This window comes from Mustela putorius, unplaced genomic scaffold (genome assembly GCF_011764305.1).
Source record: "Mustela putorius furo isolate JIRA1106 unplaced genomic scaffold, ASM1176430v1.1 tig00003937_pilon_pilon_pilon, whole genome shotgun sequence".
Classification (NCBI taxonomy): domain Eukaryota; kingdom Metazoa; phylum Chordata; class Mammalia; order Carnivora; family Mustelidae; genus Mustela; species Mustela putorius.
Genome location: NW_025422082.1, coordinates 4,134,717 through 4,152,060, shown reverse-complemented (window position 1 = coordinate 4,152,060; position 17,344 = coordinate 4,134,717). Strand labels below are relative to the sequence as shown.

Sequence of the window (17,344 nt, the reverse complement as noted above, 5' to 3'; positions counted from 1 at the left end):
GCACAAGCAGGGGGCGGGGGTGGGGGGAGTAGACTCCCTGCTGAGCAGAAAGCCCAATAAGGGATTCAATCCCAGGACCCTGAGATCTTGACCTGAGCCAAAGGCAGACACCTAAGGGACAGAGCCACACAGGTGCCCCTGTATATCACCTTCTAACATGTTCTACAATTTATCAATGTATTATATTTATCTTCTCCACCCTTCCCTGAATGTTAGCTCCCTAGGAGTGGGAGTAGAGGTGACCTGAGGACCTGAGCAAAGACCTAAAGGAGTCATGAAGACATCTGAAAGAGGACAAGGAGTGGGGGTAAGAAACTGTGCACATATATAAGAAAAGCCCATATCAGGAAAAGTACCGGCCAAGCACTGAATATTTAGCTATTATTAATATTTACTGCATCCTTCATTCAAAGTAGAAAAATAATACTGAGAATACAGTGAATGGTTTATCATTAAGCCAGCTATAGTTCTTAAAGGCTACTTGGCAAGGAGGCACTGGATAAGGGGGTAAAGATCACAGGCTGAGAGTCCACGGACATCGAATCATGCTGAGTAGATTCAGTCAGGTTTCTGGCTCTCCCAGGCTGAGCAGAAGTCCTGCCCTCTTGCTTCTATTGTGTGCTTGCAGCCACAGTTTTCCTGGGTTTATCTATAAAAATGAGGGAGGAGGTTGATAAAAAGAACAGCCTAGAGTTTACTAAATTAATGGTCAGGGACCCTCCTGGGAATTAGACAGAAAACAGCAATGACTGTTAGGACTGGCAGCTTCATTCTCTTGGTTAACTCAGTTTGACACTGTCTGCTGTGTATTATAACAAGCACAATTTTGGCACCTTCTTCCTGTCTCTGATGCTGGACTCCCCGAGAGATCAAAAGGAAATACAAAGCAAAACTTTTCAAAGATTTGGATATCTAACAGTCTTATTTTAAATCTTTTTTTAAAAATATTTTATAAATATTTTATTTATTTATTAATGAGGGAGAGAGAGAGAGGCAGAGGGAGAAGCAGGCTCGTATGTATGGAGAATGGAGCAGGGAGCCTAATGCGGGACTCAATCCCAGGAACCTGGAATCATGACCTGAGCTAAGGCAGACACTCAACCAACTGAATCACCCAGGCACCCAACAGTCACATTTATATCCTTTTTTAAAAAATGTCTTGTTCTTCAATCTCTCCAAATTGCCTGGACTTGAGAAAGGAGAATGTATTACCGGCTTCTCATGGGATAAATTTATTTCCCACACATCCTCTACTTTATTCCAAATAAGCCCAGAACCCTCTGGCTACAAATCTACTCCAGCCCTGCTCCAAGCAGGCAAGGTAGCCCACAGTATCCAAGTCCTGGAGAAAAACCCAAATGACAGCAGAGGGCAAAAGGAACCCTGCCAAAGGACACTGGGTGAAGGGCTCTGGGCATAGTGACAGCCTTCTGGGCATATTCTCCTGTGTAAAGTAGACCTGCTTAAAACATGAGACCTCTCCAAAGTCAACTTTTAAATGAGCCATCCTACTCTCTAATGCATCGACCCAGCGTCAGACTGTCTGGGGGAGAGGCGGAAGGGGAAGACTCACTTGGTTATCGGGATAATTTATCTACGTGGCACCAAATTTCAACATGCTGGCTGTGCCTGTATGCTCTGTCTTTGTCCAGGCAGCTGTCCCTCAGCTGCCACGTATGTATGGAGAATGCCCACTGGGGAAAGGGTGACGGGCTGTGCTCCTGCAGCTCCAAAGACCCTGGGCTCTCCCTCCCAGCGCGTGTACTCTTCTTCTAGGTTCTGAGGGAAGTATCCACAAGTTTCCTTGGGGAGATCTCAAAATATTTTGCATTTTCTTTAGTATCCATTCTGAGCTAAGAAGCATGGAGAGCTGTAACTGTATTACAAATTAACTTCCTTATATGCAAGGCACCCCGCAGGAGCAGGGGTGGGGGCTACAGATATCTGAGCGTGGCTATTGCCTCAGGGGGAGACAGACAATGAATGTCTTGGGACTCAATCTAGAGAGTCAAAACATTCTGAATGACAGCATGGTGTCCATTCACATTTCCGCTCCAGCAGAAGCCAGAGAATCTGGGACAGATGGTGTTTAACTATAAGCTCACACCACAACTATTTCTTTCTGGTCTAGTCCTTATCCGTCAACACCTTAGCAGGTTGCTAGTTTTTCCTAAAGGAAGTACTTCAGGGTGCCTGGGTGGCTCATTTGGTTGACTTTTGGTTTGGGCTCAGGTCATGATCTCAGGGTCCTAAAATGGAGCCCCTCCTCCAGCTCTGAGCTCTGTGGGGAATGTGCTTCTCTCCCTCTGTCGCTCCCCCAGCTCTCTTTCTCTCTCTAAAATAAATAATTCTTTAAAAAGGATGTGCTTAAATTGTCTTTTAAAAATTATACTCCTAAACCTAATTCATTTATCTGGGCTGGCTCTTGCAGGCAATAGAACACTCCTGGAATAGGGTTGAGCATCCTGCAATTACTTTAAGGAAATAACAGGTTTGGGGGTTTTGTAAAGGTAACTTTTTTGTAGAAAGATTCTGCTTGGAATATTTACCGCTTTGGACACCCCACATACATACCTTCGAAGAACAGGTGGCCCTATATTCTGTCTGTGCACGTAGAAATGTTGACATCTTTCACTTTTGCAGAGAATAACAATAATGAGTAGAACATCATTTATGGATAATTAGCACGTTGTCAATCTCCTAAGTAAGGTACGACATGGAACCCTGGCCTCGGCCCCCAGAGTACTGAATGCAGGTCTATCACTGCCCCCTCACTAGACGAATGACTATAAACAATTAGGGGACCCCTCTGCATCTCAACATCCCATCCCTGGAACTGAGATAATGACATCTGCTTACTTATCTCGGAGGGACATCAGTGAGATCATGGATCCCCACGCTAAGCAAGACACCAGACACTAAAAACTGCCGAAGCGGGTCTGTCTGACCTCCAGGGTCAGTGTGCGTGAAACTCCTCTGGGCAGGCTCTGGGGACGCTACGACGCATCTGATCCCAGCCCAGGTTCGGAGGCTATCGCGAGGGCACATCGAGACGACGGGCTGCCAGTTTATGACAGAACAGCTGCGGTCTGGCGGTGCGCATCTAGACCGCCTGGGCCGCTCCCGGGCTACCCGGCTTCGCAGTACCCGGCCCCGAGCCCGCAGGAGCGGCCGCCCCATCGCGCCACGGCAAACCCCGCAAGACCCGCTCGCAGGCGCGCTATTTCTTTGAGTCTGATCCCGGCAGCCCTACGCCCACCCGCACGCACATACGCGCGCGCGCGCGCGCGCACGTAGAGTTGCCAGGGCCGAGCGCGTATTTTTCCGGCGGCGGGGGGTGGGGGTGGGGCGCTGTCAGTCTGCCCGCCAAGGGGCCGCGCTGGGCGAAGCGGGCGCGCCGGCGGCGGGCGCCGGAATGTTGATTGAAACGGAGCTGGCTGCGCGGCGCTGATAAGTGTCGCCCGCCGCCCGGCCCCGCGAGGCCCGTACAGAGGAGCCCCGCCGACCCCGGCCCCAGGATTCGCCGCTTTACTCCGGACGTGTGGCCGGCGCACGGGGGCGGCTCTCGGGCCCCCGCGGTCTGGTGGGAAGACTAAACTGCCTCCGCGGCGGAAAGCCGGAGACGGGGGTGGTGGGGAGACCACTGGGAGAAATGGAGAAGCTGGCTGTTTTATATATGATCAGCAAAACACAGCTCTTCGCCCTCTCCCCTCTCCACTCCACGCAGGCTCTTACCCTAACTCAGATTTTCGCGCGGGTGTTCTGGGGTTCGCGGGGAGCGTCTCTCAAAGTGCTCTCAGGCGGACCGTTAACGTGGCCCCAGGATAGCCGTTTGGGAAAAGATAGCGTTCGATCCTTAGCTCACACTGTACACTCGAAATACACACTCCAACTAGATTGAAATGTAAATGAAATTGTGCAAGTACTAGAAGAAAATATGGGTGAATTCCTCTTTAATCTTGGCGCAGGGAAAGGTTATCTCACTTTGTTTCAGATCCAGACACAACAAGAAATAAATAACAAATTAAAAATGCATGACAAAAAGCACTGTAGACGAAGTCAGAAGACCGCTGGCAAACAGGAATAAAATATTTGCAGTATGTAGCACAAATACCCCAGATCCAGGACGCATAGAAAACTCTCAAAAATTGATACAATAGGGGCGCCTGCGTGGCTCAGTGGGTTAAAGCCTCTGCCTTGGGCTCAGGTCATGATCCCAGGGTCCTGGGATAGAGCCCAACAGGGAGCCTGCTTCCCTTCTTCTCTCTCTGCCTATTTGTGATCTCTGTCAAATAAATAAAATCTTTAAAAAAAAAAAAACATTGAGATATCATTTCTCGCCTATCAGATTGGTGAAAATTAAAAGGTATAATACATTCAGTTGTCCAGGCTGGTACTGGAGAGGTAGGCACTCTTATACACTGCTTGGGGAAGGCAAGCCTGTGCAACCATTCTGGAGAGGAATTTGACAATGCCCAAATAAAATATATATGCATTTACTTTTGACCCATAATCTACTTCTAGATATACCTCAGAAGATATACTTCTAGCAATATCAAAACGCATAGCAAAAATGTCAACCATTACATCATTTGTAATGCAAACTATTGAGAAAATCTAAATATTCTCAGGAAATTGGTTGAATAAACTAAGGCTCATTCACACACAATGAACGACTGTAAAAAAGAATAAGGACGATCTCTCTGAACCAGTAGGTTCTGAAGTGTGGTCTCCAGGATATACTGTTAAGCGAAAGGAGCAAATTCTAAGAGTATCTCTAAGAGGGGATGGAAGCTGGGAGCACCCCTGGTTCTGGGGAGGAGTCTGTGCTAGGAGGGATCTTCAGGTGTGTGGCTGCAGGTGAGGCTGTGGAAAAAAGGATGCACCCGTCATCAACCAGCCTTGAGGTTGACACTATAATTAAAGTAAAAATGTCCTCCTTCATCAGGCAGGTGAAATTAAGCTCATTAATGTCAGTCCACCAGATAAAATTGTGCTGGCAACATTGTATTATAAAAGGTCACTCGTCTTCTCCCCTGCTGGACCGGATACTCCTGGGGGATTCTGGCATGTGTGCTATGTATCTTTGTGTTTTAAGAGGTTGCAAACTGCCTTATATATAGGGTGACCATATGTTGTGGTTTGTTTGGAACAATTGTGGTTTGTGCCTGTCATCCCATCCCATGAGTGTTTCCTTCTTTTTAAAAATGTCCTTGGTGGGGCACCTGGGTGGCTCAGTGGGTTAAAGCCTCTGCCTTCAGTTCAGGTCATGATCCCAGGGTCCTAGGATCGAGCCCCGAATCTGGCTCTCTGCTCGGCAGGGTGCCTGCTTCCTCTTCTCTTTCTCTGCCTGCCTCTCTGCCTACTTGTGATCTCTCTCTCTGTCAGATAAATAATTTTTTTTTTAATGTCCTTGGTTTGGAGGATTGATTTTATGATTACCTTCTCTTATGTAATAGGCACTCAAAGAATATCTACTGAATCGAATAAAATGATTCAGAAAAAATTGAAGTAACAGCTTCAGTGAAATTTTTAAATGTGTAGTGAATTTTTCTCAGAAACAAGGGTGCTAAGAAGTCCTGAGTGAAGAAGTAGGGAGAAACATAAGAAAAGACGATTACCAAACAACGGCACCCGTCTTAGCACGTGTGCTCTAAGGGAAAAAGCTCCCTGCTGAAAATGAGATATGGGTGGCCCCAAACAGATCTCTTAACCTTTCTTTGTCTTGGCTTTCTCTTTTGCAACCTGGGAATAGTAACTGCTTTACACACCTCTCAGAATTATTTTGAGAATAATCTGAGTTATTTTTCAAATCTTCATTCTACTCAGGGGGAATCCGCGTGTGCGCAAGGAGAGAAGAGGTAAAGGGCAATCGCTCTGTGTTTGTGATGCGGCCGTGCGGTAAAAAGACCCAGGATCTCCCTCCAGAGAAATCTGCATCCTGCCCAGCTATCTGAGAGCTGTGTGGTTTGGCACCATAGGTAACCTCTGTGTTCTTTATCTTGTAAAATAGAGACTACTAAGTTAAAAGAAAAAATGAGAAACCGTCATTTTTTTTTTTAAATGAGAAAATTTAGGGGTTCCTGGGTGGCTCGGTGGGTTAAGCCTCTGCATTCAGCTCTGGTCTCAGGATCCTGGCATCAGGGCCAGCCTCGGGCTCTCTACTCAACAGGGAGCCTGCTTCCCCTCCCTCTGCCTGCCTCTCTGCCTACTTGTGATCTCTCTCTGTATCAAATAAATAAATAAAATATTTTAAAAATAATAATAAAAATGAGAAAATTCAATGAGTTGTTTTGAAAGGATTTGCCTTAAGACCATAGTTATGCAATCTGTTGTGTGGGGGGGGGAAGGCTATGAAGATCTGTGCCAACAGTCAGGAATAGTGTGAGACTCTCAGTGTCATGGGAATATGGTAGACGTGGAACAGCTTATTTTGAGCAAAGGAAAGATAGGTAGAAAGGGCACAGACACTGATGTTACAACAAAGACATCCTGTGTATAAAGCAACAGCCACCCACGGGGAGCAATTAGAAGCATAATATCAATACAAAAATCTTAGAAATACATGTCTCTGATCATCTATGGGGAGGGAAGCACAAAAAAGAATATAGTGATGAGATTGCGAGTGTGTAGGAACCGGGAAGGATGGGGAGTGGTCATGAGAATAAGAGTAGAAAGGGTAAAGGTGAAGTGGTCACATCCTGGAATACACATTTTTGTATAACTTTGGCTTTTAGAATTATGTTAATGTTTCACATATTCAAAGAGTTAAAAAGTATTATAATATTTATTTTTTTTAAAGATTTTATTTATATATTTGACAGAGATCACAAGTAGGCAGAGAGGCAGGCAGAGAGAGAGGAGGAAGCAGGTTCCCCGCTGAGCAGAGAGCCTGATGCGGGGCTCAATTCCAGGACGCTGGGATTGAGGGTCCAGGACCCAGAAGGCAGAGGCTTTAACCCATTCAGCCACCCAGGTGCCCCGTGGTATTATAATATTTTAAAATGCATCCCAGCGAAAGAGACCATGGCAAAGCAGAAATTGCAACTGTGGGCAACTCAGTTTCCCCAGCCCTGGGTGGGCCTGATACCTCTGGACCAGTCCCCAGAGTATGCTAGAGACTATCTCCTGCAAACAGGGCAGATTTCTTTATCCAACAAATGTTTATTGAAGACCTATAAAATACACAGTTACTAGCCTAAGACCTGGAGGAACACTGCAGAACAGACCCAGACCAGAGCCCGAGTCTAGTCTAGTGGAGTCTAGTGGGGATCTAGCTACCTGTGAAAAACCTCAGTTGATTTCCTGCAGGCCTTCAAGGCCCCCAGCACCTGGGGGAGTTGCCTGTTGTGTATAGGATTTTAAAGAGGGAATCCCTTCATTGTAGGAAGATCTGAAAGAAACTGGTGGTGGAGGGTGGGGTGGGGGGACTCTTTAACTGCGGATGGAAAGAGGTTCAATGTACATTACACACAAATTTTTTATGATTGTGCTCAGGATCACGCTGCATGGAAATAATTTAAAAGTCTGGCTCCTGTGCAAGACTTGGAAGAGAGAAAAGGGCTGAGGCTTGTCATTTCCTAAGTATGTTCACAGCTTGGACTGAGCTGGCCCAGTGTAAGCGCTTCACACGTTTATGGACCTAGTTTGGTTTGCAAGCATTTTATTTATTGTGTGACCTAAGTGTACTAAGGCAGATCCACTCACACCCCTGGCATGGCTGGCTCCATCTCAACTTATTTTATTTAAGATTTTACTTATTTATTTGACAGAGAGAGAACAAGCAGAGGGAGTAGCAGTGGGAGGGGAAGAGCAGGCTTTCTGCTGAGCAGGGAGCCCAACTTGGGGCTCCACCCTAGGACCCCCACCCCATCATGACCAAGCCAAATGCAGACCCTCAATGGAGTGAGCCACCCAGGTTCCCCTCCATCTCATTTCAAGAATAGAGATGAGGTGAGGTGCCCCGGTGGCTCAGCCGGTTAAGCATCAGACACTTGATTTTAGCTCAGGTCTTAATCTTAGGATCTTGAGTTCAAGCCCCTACTCCCGGTCCCAGGGAGGCACGGAGCCTATTTAAAACAAACAGGGGCGCCTGGGTGGCTCTGTGGGTTAAAGCCTCTGCCTTCGGCTCAGGTCATGATCCCAGGATCCTGGAATCCAGCCCCGCATCTGGCTCTCTGCTCAGTGGGGAGCCTGCTTCCTCCTCTCTCTCTGCCTGCCTCTCTGCCTACTCGTGATCTGTCTGTCAAATAAATAAATAAAATCTTTAAGAAAAAATAAAATAAAACAAATAAAAGAAAAAAGAATAGAGATGACGACTTCTCTGCCCTTGAGCTAGGAATGGGACACATACACACACACACACACCCCACCCCCAGCGCACTGTCAGGGGCTGTGCCGGGCCCTGCCTAAGAGGCTGGGAACTCCCCACCTTTTCTGCTCTTGATGCCAGACCTAGCTACTCCTTGCCCCTCCCGGATGCCCCCGCTTTGCCCTGTGGCCAGATCGCTCGCGCTCCCCTTTCGCTGCGGGGCAGTGGTTATTGGGGCTGCAAAGGACCGAGCAGGTAAGATGAACGTTACGAGTTCCACTCTCCCGAGGGGGCGCTCCCAGTGCGCTGTAGCGGTAGAGGAGGAGAAGGGGTGACGCCGAGGCCCGGGCTGTTTACCGCAGCGTCCCGGTCCGGGGGCCGGGGGCGTGGAATGTCCTGGAGGTGACTTGGGGAGAGCGAGACCCGGGCGAGCCGAGAGCCAGAAAAGCTGAGAGCAGTACGTTTGCTCCGTCCCGGCTGCGCGGCGAAGACAGGCGAGGACAGGCGAGGACAGGCGAGGCAGAAGGACAGCCTCTCTCCCCACCGTCCCCACCGCCGTTGTCACACCTCAGTCCAGGTTTGCTTTGGGTGGGAGGGAGCCTGAGCCCAAGCCGCCCTTTCCCTAAGGCAGACTCGAGTCTGCACGAACTGCCAGGGGTCAGAAAGACTGTTTGTGCCCCAGATCTCTAACAAACCAGGAAAGGAGAAAAAAGCTGGAACCCGAAAGCAGCATTTGAACTCAGGACTCAGGGCTTTTGATGCCAGGACCCTCTCAAGGTGTCCTCCCCACCCTCCCCCCCCCCCAACGTCCTAGAGCTGATAGTCCGTCCACCTTCCACCCTAGAATAACGTGCTGGCTGGTGGTCTATGCTTGATGTCTTTATCCCAGGTCTCCCCCAGCCCTAGCTTGCGAGGACACCACTGAGCAAAGTTGCTGCAGCCGAGCGGTCGGTGAAATGTTGTGAACATGAAAATGTTCTAAATTCACCCACTTTCGAGTGTCTGGGAAGTCCTAGTAAACAGCTGCAGAGAGGAGGATGTGATCATACTATTTTTCTAGGAAGTCGTGGGATATGTTTCATGAGCATTAAAACATTTGATTCATTAATATTTGTTCTAGGTATTTATCCTGAGGAGATCATCCAAAGCGTTGACAAAGTTGAAGGCACGAAGTCCTTCTCTGAAGCTTTATTGAATTACAGAAAAACAATAGGTACAGTCTAAAACTATAAGCACAGTCTATTTTGAATTGTCCGTAACATGGACTATTATATTGTAATTTTAAAACATATTCGTAAAAAACTCTTTAATGAAGTCCTGGACACACTTATGATGTAAATTTAAAATATACAAATTCGCATATAGCCTATGCAAAGATATAGAAAGAAGGAAGTAGGTCACCTCTGGATGACTCTTGTTTTCTTTTCAACTTTTCTTATTTTTCCCCCCAAAAGGTGAATAATAACTTTTATAATCAGAAAAAAAATTAAAGAAACGTATGTGTTATCACAAGATTTCAAGGTCTCTGGGAGATAAAGCCCTATCTCCTTCAGACAAAAAGTTGGGGGGGTGTACTGTTTCCACAAAACCAGATTCCTGGTGCACCCTGCTGTTGGAGAGCTGGGCCACCTCAGACCAGCTTAACCTCTCTGATGGTGACTCCTCACTGAAGAAGACAAGAAGGAAGAAAGGAAGAAGGGGAGGAAGGAGAAACTGGGAACACTTGGGGTATAGCTTTGATGTAAAGACTAAATGAAATGATGTATAAGAAATCATTAGTTGGTTGTGCTGCAGTTTTGTGAGAAATTTTGTGCCCATAGCCTAGGGAGATGAGTTGGACTCATCTGGATTTTCAGGTAGTAATAAAGCCCAGACCATTCTTGTAATATTGAATTCTCTCAAGATCTATTTAAGAAATAGTTGGTCTGAAATCCCAAAGAGGAACTCTAGTGAGATCTCATTTTGATTAAAAGATATTTTTAAACTCCTTAGAGTCTGTGCTAAGACTGCTGACCTCAAATCATGTTTTCTTAATTGAACCAAGGTAGCATGAGCAATAGCAGTGGACGGCCATTGATGGTCTCATACACATTATCTCCGTTCTCACAATCATCCTATGATGGGCTTATTCTTATCTCCATTTTAAAATTAAAGTTGACAGAGGTAAACTTTGGCAGAATCCCACGGTTGATGTGTTCCAGAGCAAGGGCTAGACATTTTGACTCCACCCCTACATTCATAGCCACTGTACACAGTTTCTCCCTCTCTCTCTCTCTTTTTAAAGATTTTATTTATTTATTTGACAGAGAGAGAGAGAGCCAGAGCACAAGCAGGGGAGCAGGGAGATGAAAAAGGGAGAGGGAAGGAGAAGCAGGGAGCCCCAAGCCAGCTGGATCCTAGGACCTGAGATCACATTTGGAGCCAAAGGCTGATACTTAGCCCACTGACCCACCAAGGCGCCCCCACAGTCTCTCTTCACTGGGTGCCAGCCTTGTGAGAGGAGGTTTTCTGAAGATCTAATGCTGGTCAAAACTTCCCACCCCTTGGGGGTGGGGGAAAGGGGACACGAGGACACACCATGTTCATTGAAAACAATCAACGTTAGGGAGAATAAAGAGGGAGAGAAGGAACTGGGGGACAAGAAGGGCAAGGTGAGTCCCTATCTGGCACCTTCCAGAGGGCTGGGGTTATTACCTTTCCACATCCACCTGTGGAGCTGGCAAAGAGGCGCCCCCCACCTAGTATAGCTTCCTAGCCCTTTCTTCACCCCCCAAGCTGAGAAGCTCCTCCTATGAAATGGCTGATCTGGAATCCCCAGACCCAGATTCTGCTCTAAGTGAGACGTTTCCCGCTCATGGACAGGTGAAGACATGGACGGGTGAAGACTAGCTTGTCCGCCACCCAGCCTCGGCAGCCTGGATCCGGTTCCCCGCCGGATGGCCCCCACCCTGCGCCCACTAAGACTCCAGCGTGTTCCTTCAATCCCACGGGTGCCCAGCTGTCTCCACCTCAGTTTTCCTCGGTGGAAGATTGGAGAATTGAGTTAACGCTGGGCCCGATGGGTAGGCTGGGTTGTAGAGCAAGTGTTCCACCCCCCCCCAAGCCCTTATGTCCTCTAGGAGAGCCCCCTTGGACAGGGGATTGATCTTGGCGGCTCCGGCCTGAACCGTGTTCACCTGGAGACCGGCAGCGCTCAGCACTCTCTCCCGTTTCCCCTGCTTTTGAGAGCCGTCAACACAAACCAAATCTTTCCGAGGGTGGCTGGGGGTTGGAGTGGAATTAGTAGGGCGAGGGAAGAAAGCTCCTGGGGGAGGAAGGTGCGGGTTTGCACGTGGTTTCTGCCCGGACCAATGAGAGCGATCTTGTCACTTGGCCTCGGTCACCCCGTCGGCAGGGATGGCCCAGAGAAAGGCGCAGTGCTGGATACTGGGCGTCTGTCCCAGACCTCGGGTCTGCAGTGCCTGCAGCGCCAAGACGGGGCGCTCCGGGTGCTGGGCTCCTGGGGGACCGGTGCCACCCCATCCCCGCCTCCTCCACCTTTGGAATGCTGCTGAACCCTGTCACCTCCACCCCCTTCTCGGTCAATGACATCCTCAGGCTGGAGCGAGAGCAGATTGATTCCGAGTCCGTGCAACTCCGGGGGACACGGAAGATCCCTGAAAGCTTTCAGTGTCTGCGATTTGTTCCAGAACCGCGAAAGGCAGAGGTTCCCAGCACCTGCAGGGCCCGCTGTGGCGACAGCGGCAGAAGGCAGGACGAGTCGGGGTCTCCTGGTGGTCCCTGTGAGACAGTCACGGACATGGACGTGGAACGGGTTGGGGAGCCAGGTGAGTACGTGTGCTCAGGTCTTGGCTCCTACCAGGAGATCATGGCTTTGGGGGCATCATCACTAACCAGCTGACGCGTGCGGGTGACACGCATCTCTGGGTCTTTCCTGCTCCAAAGGCCTAGCCCCATTTTCTCTTATTAGAGGATTCCAAATGGCAGATCTCTCAGCCCCCTCTTCCCATCTCCTCCAGACACCCAGTGTGCTTCCCGCATCCCTAACAAAATAAGTCCCGCATCTTAGGCGTTCATAATTTCCACAGCCTGTCCTCTGATTCCCAAAAACACATCATGCCCTCTCGCAGCCAGCCACACTACCCAGAAACTCCAGCTCCTCTTTCTTACAGTGAAGCCCTCTGCAGTATCTTAGCTGTGCTCCACCACCACCAGACTTCCCTGCCAACGTCCGCGTCTCTCTACCCTAAAGCATCTGCCAGAAGTGTAGCCATCACATTAGCCGACCGCCGGGGAGTGGAAACTCGGCTGGCTCTGGGGTCAATCGCAGCCCTTTCTTGGGGCTTGCTAAGTGGCCTGGCCAGCTCAGTCAATCCTCCGCCTGGACTCCTGGTCCGGACAATGAGAGTGGCAACCAGATCAGTTAGCATCTGAGTCCCTAGGCCTGGACGGCCAACCCTCCGTACCTGGGAGCATAGAAGGGGAGCTCCGGTTTCACTGCTCTGGGAAAGGACTCTGGAGAGTCTGGGCGCCCGCTCTCCGAAAGCACAACCCCGGGGGCATGGACAGCGAGCTCCCGGCCCCTGTGTCCATCCACAGGAAGGGAAGGAGCAGTCAGTGAGTTGTCTTGTCTTGTGTCCTGCGACCCAGGAAACTTCCGCAGAGGAGTCTCAACATTTGGAGGGATGAAAAAGCCACTCTACCTCTGGACAAAACTTTGCACCTCGGTCTACAGTTTCCTGGTGCCCGTCGGGGAGCCCCAGGGAGGCCTCGAAGATCAGCCTTCCCCTGCCCGGCTGTGCCACCGCCCACCCATTCAAGGCGCAACGAATAAGGAAAGGGGTTAGTTTGCAGTTGTTCCTCGACTAGTAGTCTCCTTATTCATCAACTGCAGGAGCCTGGAGAACATTAGACTTTGCTGTGTTTGCAGAGAAGTCTGGGGGTGTTCTGCCATGGACTGTAAACACTAATGCCTTCGGAGATGCTCAACCAGCTCCGCATTCACTCTGGCCTTGCTGAGAAAGGGTCACAGTCCTGCTGTCACCTAGCAGCTGAAGGCTCACACAGCACCTTCCTCTTCTGGCAAACTTTGAGCAGCATCTCTTAAGCGGCTGCCCGCCCTGGACACCCAGAAGGGACCCACATCCAGCCCCAGGAACCAAGCCCAGGGCCACCGCAATGATCGAACCTTCCTGGTAAGCAATCCACTCATCTGTTCCCAGCGAAACCACCTTGCTTTCAAGGACACAGGGCGAGAGGGCCTCCAGACAGTGACCAAGAGCGTGCCCCGCTGGCCAGCGACTCTCAAGTGGGGTCCTGCTAGTTCCAAAGAGTTGCTGAAGGTCAGCTGTAACTTTTCCATTTGTTAAGAATAAAACCGTGGTGCATATTTTTCTTCTTTAAAGGACGAGATGGCCTCAGTTTCTCTGAGCACTGGCTTGTCTGAAGAAAGTTTTCATTTCCTCAAACTTCAAATACCAAAGAGTCCCATCTCCTGCTCATAGGAAATTGTGCCACTGGGGTTGGGGATTTGAAGTCGGGTTCCAACCCGCACCTTCTCTAATTAGGTGCGTCGCCTGGCCATGAACTTACAGCCACTCCACGTTCCTGGTTTCTCCTGGCGTGCCTTCCCATGAAAACTCAGCGTTTCCTCTCTACCCACCCTTGGGTTAAAACACAGCTTAGCCAAGACAGAAGAGAGGTGGGAAGAAGGCAAGGAAAGGCTGTATTTCAGTGGGCTTCAGACACAGCCACGGCGGGGTGACTGGGTAGGACACCACCCCAGGGAAGAGGAAGTCAGAGCGAAACCTGCTTACCAAAGACAACCCAAAGGAGAAAGAGGCCGCTTTTTAAAAAGCGAAATGTAGATCTAAACCTTGTATATGCCTCCAAGGGACACTCCGTTTCCGAGCCAAGAATTAGGAGTCAGAAAAATATTTCGTTCACCTTTATTTTATTTTGCTAATTTACAGAGCATAACATCCAAGAAAAATGGGACGGGTCCCTGGTGCCGGTGCACTTGACAACCAAAAAGACAAGGGTGTGTGCAAAGGTGCGGTGAAGGTGGAAGATACTCAGGACACCCACCCCTGAGCTTGGATGGGACACCCGGTGATGGGTGGGGGACCACCACAGATAACCAGGCAGACAAGAACCCACGGGCAAGCGCGTCGCCAAGTTTCAGCGCTTTCTCTTTCTCTCTATCTCGATCTCTCCCCCTTTCTACACCCCTTCTTTCCACCAAGGGCAGTCCAAAGTCAATTTCCATCTAATAGTCCCCCACATTTGCACTCGGTCCTTGCGGCAAAAGCTCTCCCAAACTCGACCACACTTTAGAATCGAATTACAGCGAATCACCCCCACCCCACCTATACACATACATTCTAAGAAGAAAATGGAGTTGTCTTAGATCAGCTACCTTTTGGGAAAGGGCCGCACACCGAAGACCCTAGAATGTCAAAATTTAAGTATGTGCCTGCAGGGACAATCGTCACAGGGCTTGGGGGAAAGGAACATACAGACCCTCCTGGGACGGGAGGCGGGTGTTAGCAGAGGGGACCGAAGGGGACGCGACGTGAAGGCTACCAGGGGAGAGGGTAGCCCCCGAAAAACAACGCAACACTTGCTCAGGTAAGCCTGAGGCTGGGCGCTGACGCTGTTCCTTCCTGTGCTTTTAGAGCCGGGCCTCAGCGCAGCCCCGCCCCTCCACAGCGGGACCAGGGGTCCGGAGCGCTGCGTTGGCGACGTTGGCATCGGCGTGCGCGGGAACAGCACGGAGCAGCCCAAGGCGCGGCAGCGGCGGAAGCCGCGCGTGCTTTTTTCGCAGGCGCAGGTTCTGGCGCTGGAGCGGCGCTTCAAGCAGCAGCGGTACCTGTCCGCGCCCGAGCGCGAGCACCTGGCCGGCGCGCTGCAGCTCACGCCTACGCAGGTCAAGATCTGGTTCCAGAACCGGCGCTACAAGTGCAAGAGACAGCGCCAGGACAAGTCCCTAGAACTGGCGGGCCACCCCTTAGCGCCGCGCCGAGTGGCGGTGCCCGTGCTTGTGCGGGATGGCAAGCCCTGCCTGGGTCCCGGCGCACCGGCCTTTTCCGGCCCTTACAGCGCGGCCGCGGCGCCCTATTCCTGTTACGGCGGCTACGCGGGCTCTCCTTTCGGGGCCGGCTACGGTGGTGGCTACGCGGGTGCGTCCTCGGGTCCCGTGGCGCCCGCACCTCTGGCCCGCGCCGGCTTCGCTGTGGGTGGCCCCAGCGCCAGCCCGCAGAGCCCTCTGCCCGCCCCGCTGCAGGGTGTCAGGGCCTGGTGAGGCGCCTGGGCTCCGTCCGCCCACCGTGTCCTGGGGCTCCGTCCCCCCAGTCTCTCCGCATACCGGCTTCGGCCTGGATGAGCGACGGCGGAGGGAATAGGCGACCCGATGGTACTTCTCCCTGAGCTATCCTGAACTTCGAATTGCCCCCAACAGGCCATCCCGCTGAGGCACTGGGGACATTTCTCTCTCCAGGACCTAAAGTGCGCGGGGCAGCAGTGGGAGGAAGGAAAGTCTGTAGGATGGTTGGCAGTTTCGGGTATCGGAGCAATAGCGAGGCTGGTGACTGTCGGGCCTCAAACCCAGGGTTTGCTAATAGACTCTTTAATTTGTGTGCGGCAGCCCGGGGGCCTGGCCCGGAGGAGGGGGGCTGTGAGTGGGCTGGGGTGCCCTAGAGGCCCACGATCCTCCATTAGAGAGGCTAGAGTTTGGGGAATGAATGTAAAAAGTAGCGGAGTGAAGTGTGGGAACTCGAGTGAGGAGCGGGAGTCGGGGGTTGGGGAGAGGATCCAGGAGGTCTGGGACAGAGACTATTGTGTGAGCCAAGCCCTCCTGGGAGAGTAAACCGCCCCTCCCTCTTCGTCTCCCCCTTTCCCCCCTTCCTCCCCTTTCCTCTCCCCCCCCCCCCCCGCATTCCCCCTCCCCCCACCCCCACTCCCCGGGGGCGCCGGGTCATTCTCGGGGACGCGGTTGCTCTCTGGGAAGGTATACTGTACATTCTGGTTCTCCCCTTCAAGGTCACTGCATTTTATCCCGTGTACACACCTCAGCACCTTGAGTAAATATCCTACATATATTTGTGTGTGTTCATGTGTGTAGGCCACTATAATCTCTCCACCTCTACTTACCTCCTACGCCACCGCGAATTAAAATAAAAAATGAAGCCCAGAAGTTCTGACTCGTCGGGATATATCCGAGTCCCCGGGGAAATGAAATGGCTGCAGCCCTGGAGATCCGCTAGCTGATTTCTTCTCTCACAGCCCCCTCTCCCTCTGCAGGGTTTCTTCCAAAACATAATCCTTGTCTTAATTGCGCATAAAGAAAGGAGGCCGCCCTATGTCCATATGTCAAACACCAGGGGAAGGAAGCCTGAATTTTAGGGGAAATTATGACTTCCCTCCCCAAATATGTTTGAAGTTATGCAAATTGAAGACTGAAAACAAGCTCATTTTATTAAGGGAAACAAGGGATCAAATACATTTGTCTTTGGCAGGCACTAGTAGGGAAACCAGACTCCTTTTTTCTCCTGGACAATATTTTTAGATGGTGAAAACCTGGTTCTTTACCCCTTCACCACTAACTCACCAAAAGGTAAATTCTATTTAATAAATTTGAATATTTAATCAAAATGTACTCGTCCCACATTTGCTCATTTCTGAATATGTCCTGGTTGTTTTCACCAATATGGGAAAACAGACTCCTTGGTTCTTTGTTAACTACACCTGACTATGGAAAGCTTTCATCTCTTAAATTTTATGTGCTTAAGCTAAAAACAAGAGTACCATTTCCTTACATTTCCTCTCCTTTTCATTATCATCTTTTTCTCTATTATTTCTCTACTTTTGCTGTTAACAAAAATACGGTTAGAAATACCCCTACAGTGTCTTGCAATTATAGTTAGTGTTGTGCTCCTGAGGTTGAAAAGGGCAGTATGTAGACTTTATTATTTTTTTTTTAAAGATTTTATTTATTTATTTGACAGAGAGAGAGAGAGACCGTGAGAGATGGAA

General features: G+C 50.1%; 1 protein-coding gene across 1 annotated transcript; it reads left to right on the top strand.

The window, feature by feature from the left end:
- The first annotated feature begins 11,738 nt into the window (after positions 1-11,738).
- NKX2-6 (NK2 homeobox 6) lies at positions 11,739-16,154 on the top strand. Its single transcript, XM_004763253.2, has 2 exons — positions 11,739-12,138; positions 14,989-16,154. Exons 1-2 carry the CDS (start codon positions 11,856-11,858, stop codon positions 15,612-15,614), a joined length of 909 nt encoding a protein of 302 aa, XP_004763310.1. The 5' UTR covers positions 11,739-11,855; the 3' UTR covers positions 15,615-16,154.
- Positions 16,155-17,344: the final 1,190 nt, after the last annotated feature.